Source organism: Formica exsecta, unplaced genomic scaffold (assembly GCF_003651465.1).
Source record: "Formica exsecta isolate Colony F162 unplaced genomic scaffold, ASM365146v1 scaffold579, whole genome shotgun sequence".
In the NCBI taxonomy this organism is placed as follows: domain Eukaryota; kingdom Metazoa; phylum Arthropoda; class Insecta; order Hymenoptera; family Formicidae; genus Formica; species Formica exsecta.
The window spans coordinates 253,211-264,633 of record NW_021853052.1 but is presented as its reverse complement, the minus strand read 5'-3'; the positions used below and the strand labels follow the sequence as shown (position 1 = coordinate 264,633).

Genomic DNA, 11,423 nt, shown 5'->3' with positions numbered 1-11,423 from the left:
TTAAATTTTGCTGTTATCGGGTTCGATTCGTCTCGAACAGTTGGTACCCGAGAATTATTTGTATTCGCACATTTAACACTAGGTTACAATAACGATGCATGTATTTTATTATCCACAAATATAATCGTTCGTAACTACATTTCTATTAAAAATTGTTATATCCATTTATTTTTCAATAAAGAGTTGTATTTTTTAATAATAGAAGAACACATTTTTTCGCGGAAATCTCAATCTAAATTGAAGATCATGACAATGGTAACTGTCATTGATTCATTACCGAAATCATTGCTATCGGGAGTATAGTCCGGAAGATCCGGGATTCGTTCCCTCCTACAGCGGGGCCCCTAATATTCAACGAATCACTTAACTTTTCTTTGCGAATTGATCTTGCGGGGTCCGATGTAGAAGCAAGAAGTTGATCGTTCTCCATCTTTAGGATTGTTCTTGTCTTTGTCGGATATTAACCGGCGTGTTATCTGGCGGAGGGACCTTGATCTGGTCAAATTATTGGGCCAGTTATCCTCCACTGAACGTGGCGATAACGCAGTTTTTTTATAACGGTATTTTAAGACTTATATGATTTTATTCTGTTTAGTCAATCCTTCGCGAAACGGTACATATATCTTATTCTCAATCGCGTAATTTGCATAAAATCGCGTTTTTTTCGCAAATTTTAAATCGCGGTTTATTTTCGCGGTGATTTAATCGTTGATTTACATCGAAACTTCGTCTATCTTTTCTCGGACATTTTTTTTTGAAATTCTATGCAAAATACGCCAGTAGTCTAAGTATTTTTTTCTTCTAAATTGAAAACGATCGATAACTTTATTAACTATTCTTTTAATCATAATTGTTTACTTTATATAAAACTTAATAAGCTTTGTAATTTTATATTGATCATTAATCATAAATATCGTATTAATCGTTGCTTATCAACTATATCTGATCTAAAAAATTTCAAGTGAATTCTGCATTATATGAATATTTCGGACATTTTCGTGTAATAAATTATTTTGGATTACATTTTAAATTATATTTTATATTAATCTTTTATCAAACTTGCTTCACTCGAAAACGCTAATAGTTACCGGTAGGGTCACCCATGCCGGACAGGTCAAAGGGGATGAGTCAGACTAAGAGAGATACCATAATTATTATACAGAATTAATTCTATATTAGATATACATATAGAATTAATTATAATATATATTTTGTAATACATTTTTTATATACTTTGTGTAAAATGTTTTTAAATTTGTTGTAATATATTTTGTAATTATACATTATATAATTTGTAATTATATATTATATACATTTTGTATAATTCTTCGTGTATTATATTTTTTATATGACAAATTTGTAAAACCTGTTAAAGAAACCTATATATTTAAAAAAAAATTAAAATGAAAATTTTTCCTCCTCGATGGTATCTTCACCTTAACGAAGGCATTTGCCGGGTGAGGAGGTTTGAGTGCTCTAACGAACCTGAGAGCTATGCCGGCGGTAACGTATAACGTTTTTGAGTGAAACAAGTTTGATCGTTCTGAGACCGATTAATAACGTCATATATTCCGTCTTGATTATTAGGGGTTAAATTATTAATTAATGAAATACTTCAAGTAAGCGTTTGATTGATTAAACAGGGCAAAGAATTTTGTCCTTTAAAGAAAGGACTTTTTGTCTTAGTTTATCGGTCCCTTACACGCTCCTAAGGTTTTGACATTTAAATCGGGGACACCCTGTATATTTATTATATTAATACTTTTGAATATTTTTGAAAATGGAAGCAAAAAAGACAGTAATCGAGAGAATAGAAAAAAGGCAACTCAATACTCAACACGTGGTGCAAGTTTTAAAGTTTTATTTGGTTCAATAGTTAATAAGATAGTCACGCAAAGTTGTGTTACAAAATTTTGTTTAAAAATCGGTGTAATAAAATCCTCCTGAGGTAAAATTAGATTAGGAACAAAATTTCGCGTTGTCGCGTATTTATCTACAATCCTCTAATTTTACCTCAGGAGGATTTTAACTCACTCTCTTTTCTTAATTCCATGTTCTACAATTTTTATTTTATAATACTTTTTGATAAATCTAATAATTTTAGTGTTGTTTTAAGTTTTTTGGTGAAAATTATTTGTTTCTACTTTTGAATATTTTTGAAAATGGAAGCAAAAAAGACAGTAATCGAGAGAATAGAAAAAAGGGGTTCCAAAATATTTTCATATCCCCCTCGGAACTTGGAAGTGATACGATATAGAAAAAATTGATTTCTGAAAAACAGAAGTCTATCCTACTATAATTTTTCTATATTTTTATCCGTAATCTTTTATTTTTTAAAGAGTTTTAATTATTAGCAGCATTAATTAATTCTTTCACATTCATATTGATCACTCGATAATAGGTATCAGGTTTTCGCAAAATGTCATACGAAAAAATCGAGATATCTCTTGCAATATTGGTTAAACAAAATTAAACGTTTCTTTTATATCTTGTGAGATGCTACCCCCAAAAAATCTATTTCTTCTAATACTAGAATATATCTTTATACAATATACAAAAGATTGTGATTTTCGAAATGCGATAGTCTATTCTATTATAATTATTATATTTTCCTATAGTTTTAATCTTGTTCTTTGTTCTTTCGAATTCGAAGGAGTTTTAATCAGCGTTAATTAATTTTTTCACATACACACACATATTTATAAAATTATTTAGATGTTAAGTCTAGTTACCTGTTTTTTCAAAATCAAGTGAATTAAAATTATATACACATACTTAATATCTAAACTGTCAAGTGCGTGACTCAGCCATGACAGCCATGACATTTTATTGATATAAAGTAATGCACAGCGCAGTGTCGAGATAAGTAATCAGCATCGCGGAATAAAAGCAACAATACTTGCGAGTATCGATTTAACATGTTTTTTTTTTAAGAGTGGAAAATCTTATAAAGAGTGATTTTATCGGCAGTGAAATGAAAGCGGTCAAAGTGTGTACGTGGATACGTAAATTGACGAATAGTCGTCTGATGATAATTCAGGAATGTAAGCACCGTTGATAGAAGAAGTTAAAATGTACATCGATAGAGTAGTATATGAAATGCACTTATACTACAGGGGATAAATATACATTTATACTTTTATACTGTAGGGAATTTGAAGGAAAGATGAAAAAACTTTTAGTTTATTTTTATTAGAATCAATTTCCTTTTATAGAATATTCATAGATTTTACAATTCTTGATTGTGATTTTATCATGAATTAACCTTTAACAATTGATATTTTTACATTAAATATTTTTAAAAATTAAAATAGTATTTATCTAAAACTTTGTGTGTGTAATTAAAAAATTAAAATTATACATCTATGATTATAAATATAATAATATAATATAATAATAATTCATTGGCAGAATCTTGTATATGATAGAATTAAAATTATAGAGCGAAAATTATATGAATGAAACATATAAGCGATAATGATACCTTCTTAATTACACAATGCAAAACTTGTTACTTTTATTCTTATAAATAGAAACGAGTGATCGTTATTAGTCAATAAAAAAGAGATATAAATATATTTTAATAAAATAATTTTTAAAATATTTAAAAACAGTGACAAAAAATGTCACATTGAAGATATTTTCTTTGTATTTCCATTTATATTTATTTCTTTCTGTTCTTTATTAATTTTTTCAATTTATTATTATTCTTTTTGGTGTCGAAATCCGACTCTCTTTGTCTTTTTCTTTTCCTTCTCCGTTTTTCACAAATACATATAACTGTTGAAAAAGGTATGTTAAAATATATTTATCTGTGAACCGTTACACGACCTATATTGTTTCGATGAAAATAAACTTACATATAAAAATATGTTGGAGAATACAAATGCGCGGGGAGATATATCGCGGCTGATGGAGAGGGCCCCGGACGCGTGGGCCCGACACGCGTGGGGTCCCAGATCCAAGTTGACAGTCAGTCGGCAGCGCGATCTTCGGTTAGCGCGGATGAGCTCCTGCAGTTGTCGGGAATGCGATTTCGGGGGCACCGGTGACCCAGTGGCGCGATTATGCCTTTACGCTATCATGGGATATTTGTCGTCTTATGCGTCGGTGTTACGGTGGCTAGAGCAACGTTTTCGTCGAATGCGGGGAGCGGTGTTCGGTGCATGCTGAATAGTGTCGGCTTGATGCTCTCCTTGCCGGAGATGACGCATCAATGGTCGCTCTTAGAGCTAAATTTCTGGTCGAATCGCGCGGCAAGTAAAGCTGTGTCAAACGAGTTGCTTGAACAGGACGCGACTCGATTTTCCAGGGGTGAGTTAAACAAAATGTAGAACGTTGCGAGTAAATTCAATATATACATGGCATGTTGCTACACTGGATTACGCCGGTCAAGGTTGTAATGTACTTAACAATTGCCGCATCCAGAATGTATGTGTCATTAATCAAAACATTGACAAAAACGTGAAAATTTCGTAGATGGTTTGATTTCTGAATATCTGTGCAAAATCTGCATAATTCTCTTAACGGTTTGAAAATTATTTAAGTTTAAAGTTTGTATTGGTTCTTATGGAAAATCGCCTATTGTAGGAGTTATTAACAAATTTGACAAGGAAGAAACATTGCCAGCGAAATAAAAATTTTCACATCTATTAACAAAATTCTAATAAATATTTGTGCAAAACTTGATTTAGATTCACTTACTCGTTTAAAAGATATTTACTGAAAGTTGTAAATACTTATATTAATCCAAAATCTTCTTGTAAATTATTCATTTTTGTTTTTTTGTAGTTGATTTCAGAGGATATTCACGATCAAAAGTTTTTGTCATAAATTAAATTTTGTCATAAAAATTAATTACAACTATCTTCTTTTATGAAGACGTTAAAAACCATATTATTTAATGATATTTAATTCTTTGTATAATCCAGATTTATTTATTTAATTTTCCAAACGGTATAAACGTAAGAAAAATGTTTTCTTTTTTTTTAAATTTTGACAGCTTTTTGCTACTATTGTACAGTTGAAACATCCTTAAGCCGAAGAAAATTAAACAAGATTACTTATTATTCCCCGTGTTAGCATTTTTAGTTTGCCATCGCTGTTGTTTTCTTGTTAACTCGAGAGAAACGTAAAGAATAAATGCTTCTCTTTGCGATGTACAAGAGGATCCTGAAAACTTTATAAAATTCAGTCACAAAAATTAGTATTTTCTTTGCAGTACGTGAATGTAACAAATGATAAATTGTACAATCGTTTGACAAATATTATTACTGTCAAGTCACTCGTTCATTCCTTCAATCAAAACATGTTATTTCGCTTTCAAGAAGACACGCGAGTAGTGATATAATGGATTATTTTTAGTTTGAGAGAAATTTGATAAAATTAAATTTTTGTTGAAGACCTTGAAAAATTGTTCTTTCGATATAAAATTTAGTTAAAATAGAAAGAGGCAGATGTTGAATCATAAATAATTTTTATTATTTTACTGAATTTTACAAAAGAGGAATAAAGTGAGAAAGAGAGTAACCCATTTATTTATTTTACACGCCTGAAATTTATTTACACAGTGACCGAAAAATAATCGCCAAAAATTGACATTATCGAGTACAGTCTGAGCGAACATGCGGTTCCTTCTTCGCGTTTTACTAACTCCTTTTGCGCAGTGTTAAACTTCTTTCCCGTTCCGGTGGAGGAGGAGTGCCTGTCCGAGGACAAACGACGCCAGGGAATATGCATGAACACATACGAGTGTCGTATCCAGCGCGGGGTATCCCACGGACCGTGTGCACTCGGATTCGGCGTGTGTTGCATATGTGAGTTATCCCCGTAATTTTCATCGTAAACCGCGCCAGTTTTACCTGTCATCATAAGAGTGATATCGTAAAATTCACTCTGAGCGAGAGCACCGATCTGAGAGAAGGATATATTCGAATATCGGCTCTTTTCGCGATATCTGCGATACATTGTAGATATTTCAAAATATATTAAATGATTTTGTTTTCGATTTGTTATTCTCGCTTCTCTTCTCTACGACGGTTTTGTATAGGCTATTTAAATAATTGATCGATCGCATCATTTAAGTTACCCGAAAGTACGTGCGAAAGCCTTTAGCTAGGGATGGTACATATCTTTAGCGTCCAAAGACGATTGCGATTTTCGCAATCGATGCCAAATCGATCAATGAGGCTCTTCCGCTTCTCAATTTAACGGTATCGGGATGGTCGGGCGTAATTCCGAGACGATCTCTTAAGCGGCACACGCTCTCCTCGATAGCGTGAAAGGGAGCACTCGAAGAAAAAAAGGCAAGGAGGAGGAACGGTATACGAGAGCTCGTACGACGAGAGGAAGAACTTGAAGGCCGAGTTATACAGTTATTTAATTGCCTTTCAGCGTGGTCATCGAGAATCGTGTACTGCGAATGGGGCCCAAAGGGGCCCAACGGACCCAACGTCTCTCCTATGTCTTGTTTATGTGCTTTCGAAACTCGCGAATGTAATCGGCACTGCTGATTGTGAGTACATTTTCCGTTTAAAAGAAGATTACGTTTTAAAAAAGATTATAGACTAACACTATAACAATATGTATTATACGTCAATTCGAAGGGTTTCTATAAATTGCAAGGCACAGTTTATAGAAACGCTTTATCATTAACATTTAGCTGATATTTGACTTTTTTAATTAGACGTAAAGCAGTTTTGTTTTGCCTCCGATAAATTTCTTCACGAATTTCAAGATGCTTTTCTCTTAACGATCAAGCGTGATTGTATTCAGCAACTTTTTAATTTCTAACGATAAATTTCTTGAGAATTTAAAAATTCAATACATTTACATTTTATAAAATCCATTTGAAATTTGCTGAAAAGTGAGCATCTTGTCGTGCATTTTTAACTCTAAAATTTAATTTGTCGCAAAATGCTTTTTTGTTAATTTTGTAATTAACCTCTGTATTAAATTCAAGAAAGGAGCGAACTTTAAAGTTTATAAAGTAATGTACCATTTATGTGCATTAATGGAACATTTAATATGAGAGAATGTGCTTTGTAGAGGATATTAGTAGTGTTTTTATAGCGATTCTCTCTTTTCCAAGAATATATTTCAGATCGTGAAACTTATATCAAAAAATAGATGGGCATTTTCGCTTTAATTTTTATACCGCCTCTTTTTTTTAAATCTCCAAGAGTCTCTCGTAGCGCGGAGGAAGTTCTTATACGGCTAGCCTTTTCGCGACCGTTCCATCTTCCGTCTCCGTTTCGTCCAATTGTTCTTTGTTGCTTTTTATCCGGTCTGCATCCATTCGCTCTTTCCGCCACGGTGCATGCTCTGTCGAAAACAGGGCCATACCGTACGTACGGATTCTTGACCGATTTTCCGAACACCACTTCCTACCAGTACGTCTGCTTCTCGATGCATCTCGCATGTCCGAGTTTTGCAATCGCGAATGCGTTATTTCGCGATAATTTATCGATATGAATCTCGAGATGCAATTTGAAGAGAATGTAATACATATATTCGCGCTCACCTGTGTGTATGTGTGCGCGCTTTATGTGAATTTACAAGAGCTCTACAACAGGAACAAAACAAATTTCTGATGCTTTCATCGAAGATATGTGGACGTGACCTTTAGCTATAAATAAATTCTTTATAGCTTTTACGAGATTAGAACGGTGATTATGTAATGAGCGGCGAAGAACGATAGAAAAGAAAATATATATTATATTTATACTATTTATAGATGCAGATCTTTTTGTATAACTTATAACCGTATAACATCTTTCTATTTAAAAATTTTTTTAATTCACGGATAATATATGGATTTATGAATTATATTTTTGTACTCGAGCAAACCTTACTTCTTCAGGACTGTAATTCGCGTCTTTTGTTTCATCAAAATATTTAATTTTATAAATATATATTTAAGACATAAAGTATATATATTTAAATTTTTACGATACATGTAAGCCAAAAAATGTCAAGTTTAAATTAGTCGAAGAATCGTTATTGTTAGAATTAAAGGTGAATGATTTCGAGTGAAGTATTCTGTATATATCTGACATGAGTATATATCTAAATAGAATCTTGGATATTACGTGTGCGATACACGAATGCGTTGTGCTTGCGAATGTTTCGAATCGAAAGCTAACCGGCTGTATCTTTTTCTTTTTGCACTCTTTTCGTCGAATCGTTGAATGCAACGTGCGATGTCAGACGTTCATACATTTTTTATATTGTCCACACCAAGTTGCTATCCCAAGTTACGGGATGTAGGAAGTAAGATTTACATGCAAAGGCGGTAACCGCTTCTTCTTAACCGGAGCGGCGGGCTGTTGAATAGCGTCCCGTGATTCTAAAACGGTCACTGAATACCTGAATGAGAACTCGTTATCGAAGCCGGAGGCTGTTCGCGAGAATATCGCACGATGACGCCTACGGCGGATAGTTCGCGAAAGTATTGGAATGTCTGGCATTTGCATTTAATTCGTTTACGCGGATCTAAATTACGATCAAGAAATTTCGACAAGGATAACTAACTCCTTCTCGTGTAACCAACAGTAATCATACATCATAATTCCAGCATACTTTCAAATCAAAGATCTTTTTTTTTAAATATAGATTAATTCGCGATATAAAATCGATTGATTCCAGAAAATTGTTTTGGAAAAATTATTTAACGTACAGAACACACATGAGAAGTTAACTCGGCATCGAACTCAGGTGTCCGATTTCCCACTTAACTTTAGAAGGCTAATAGCGTCATTATATCGGTGACTTCAATATTGGACGCGCGCCAATTTATTATTTATACAATCCTGTATTAATCGCGAATGATATCTTAACGACTTTAAAAAGATAATCGATGCGGTATTTATCCGTTTCCGCCGACGTAGAAATACATAGGTGCGCAATCCCATAAAAAAATACGAAGCGGAGTCGTATTGGAATGACTAATGTCTAATTAAATATTTCGAAGCACACGCAGCACCGCAACTCTGCGTAACCCGTTAATGTGTCGGTCAATTAATGTGGTTTTCAGTCACGGCAAGCTGCGACAACGAGGTACAGAATAATCTGACCTACGTGACCAGTCCTGGTTTTCCCAACCTCATCGACCGGCCTATGAACTGCACGGTGGTCGTACGGAAGATCGATACGGAGGTCAGTCAGTTGAGGATCGACTTTGTCCATTTTAACATTGTAAGTTTCAGGGATATGTCTTATTGCTGCGACAAGTTATCCACTGATATGGAATCCGCTTAGGCCAATCGCGAACGTCCATTCCCCTAAACGCCGCTTAGTACGCAATCTAATATTCCGCAAGTTGCCAAGACAATGTCGATGCTAATACGAAGCGCGTAAATGAAACACTTTTCTTCTAGGGACTGTGTGACAATGCTTATTTCTTATTGGGAAATCGATATTTAGATGTTGCATTTCTATAAAAGATTCGATTTTCTTCATTTTATTAAAATATTATATTATATTTTAATATTATATTTTATTTATTAGATTTATTTTATATGAATACACATTAGTGTGTATAGTATAGTCCCAAAACTATCAAGGATGTCCTTTTAATAGTTCTATTAATTCTCTGGTTCATTTTTTGGACTCGACCTTCTTTAGCAAAAATGTCGAGAAATATAATTATTTTTTGCAAGTCTTCAATTTGTTTCATCCTATAACTAGATCTCAAATTAAAATTCCATTAAGGTAAATTTTATTTGAAATTAACTCAAGAATGTACACCGTAAAAAAACTATATAAAATTACACAATAAATAACGGAAATTTTATACATTTCTCTATTATTATATATTTATTGTGTGTAATTTTACATTTATTATTCTTATAATTTTGCAATATTTCTTACAGTGTAGTTTTATTTCAACTTTTGATTTTACACAAGTTTAGTTTGCAAAGAGCTCTCTTTTTTTCAATCGTTTAAAATTTGAAAATTATTAACGCCTCGATATTTTCGTTAAGAAAAAATCGTCTCCAAATTGTAATCTACTATTAAAAGAACATCCGGCTTTAGAGCACTGTATACATAATCTTATTGTAAATAAATCAGAGAAAGAGGTAAAGAGAAATTGAAAACAAATTTTAGGGCCAACCGAATGCAACGACTGGTGTTTGCGACGGGGATGTTATGGTAATTAATAACAGCAAGACATCTTTCGAATTGTGCGGATGGAACAGTGGACAACACGGTGAGAAATTTTATTGCTTCATTGCCTTTGTAATCTGTAGCTTTTTCTTCGTAATAAAATCCATCGTTCGCGTTCGCGATATTTCACAAGCGATTTAAGAAAGTAATTTACTATAATAAAGATAAAAATTATTAATAAAATGTATTTTATATTTTATTAATTCAAATATATTTGCTGCTTGATTGAAATAACTAATTCCATTGCAAGTATTTAAATAAATAATTTTTTTAAATCAAAAATAATTTTCTTGGGTTTGGTATATTTTTTCAGTGTATATATACACATATATACACATACACATATATTTTTAATAGTGTACGTGGACGCGAGCGAAGGCAACGAACCGATCACTTTAAACTTCCGGCTGCCAAGCGGCCTGCAATCACGAATGTGGGAGATGCGCGTAGTGCAATTGGGTTTCGAGCAACGGGCGCCAGTCGGGTGTCTACAATATTTTCGCTCGCCGAACGGCACGCTGAGGACATTCAATTATCTGCCCAACGGTCGATACCTCGCCGGACATGATTACTTATTGTGCGTTCGTCAGGAGAGAGACATGTGCGGTATCGTTTATCAGCCGTGCACGCGAGATTCTTTTAGGATAGGACCTGACCGGTCCAACGCGACGAACGTCCTTGCGGCTCCCGCCACGACGAACAACGGAAACGCCTCCGTCTCCGCTATCGTCGATCTCAACAATGTCGCGAATAATTCCATCGCGGATGTCGTCGAAGGCTCGGGTGCGGGATCGCCCGAGCAGCAGGAGATGGTCCTCACCATCGGCACGAACGGTCCGACGTCACCGATCGAGAGACGGTGCAGGGACAGGATACTTATTCCCTGTGATTTTGAGGAATTTATCACGGTACATTGCACGTTTAATTTCATTCAATCATTTGTCGCGAGCGATCGGTAACACAACTCGTTCTCTTTCTTTTTTTTAAATTGTAATCATCGTGTAGATGTATCTCTAGCATAGATATTAAAAAAAAAGTTTGATTAAATTCAATTAAAAGTTTAAATTAAGCCATGAAGTATTATTAGTACGTAACGCGAAATATAAATCGCGCAAGACGCCTGAATATCAGAGTTGATCGGAAAAATCTAATGAATGGAAAAAACCATGGTAAATTCTGATTTTTATTATCTCAGACTTTATCCAATGCAATAAACTGGCAAAATCTATAAAAATAAATAATATTAAAATATATTT

At 33.6% G+C, this 11,423-nt stretch overlaps 1 protein-coding gene across 1 annotated transcript in view; it reads left to right on the top strand.

The window, feature by feature from the left end:
* Positions 1 to 3,780: 3,780 nt before the first annotated feature.
* LOC115242178 overlaps positions 3,781 to 11,423 on the top strand; it is a 17,782-nt gene continuing 10,139 nt past the window's right edge. Inside the window, exons 1-5 of the mRNA XM_029818266.1 lie at positions 3,781 to 4,314; positions 5,667 to 5,816; positions 9,035 to 9,195; positions 10,108 to 10,210; positions 10,525 to 11,075. Coding sequence (XP_029674126.1) covers positions 4,068 to 4,314; positions 5,667 to 5,816; positions 9,035 to 9,195; positions 10,108 to 10,210; positions 10,525 to 11,075 — 1,212 coding nt within the window. The 5' untranslated portion in view covers positions 3,781 to 4,067. The remainder of the gene's footprint in view (positions 4,315 to 5,666; positions 5,817 to 9,034; positions 9,196 to 10,107; positions 10,211 to 10,524; positions 11,076 to 11,423) is intronic.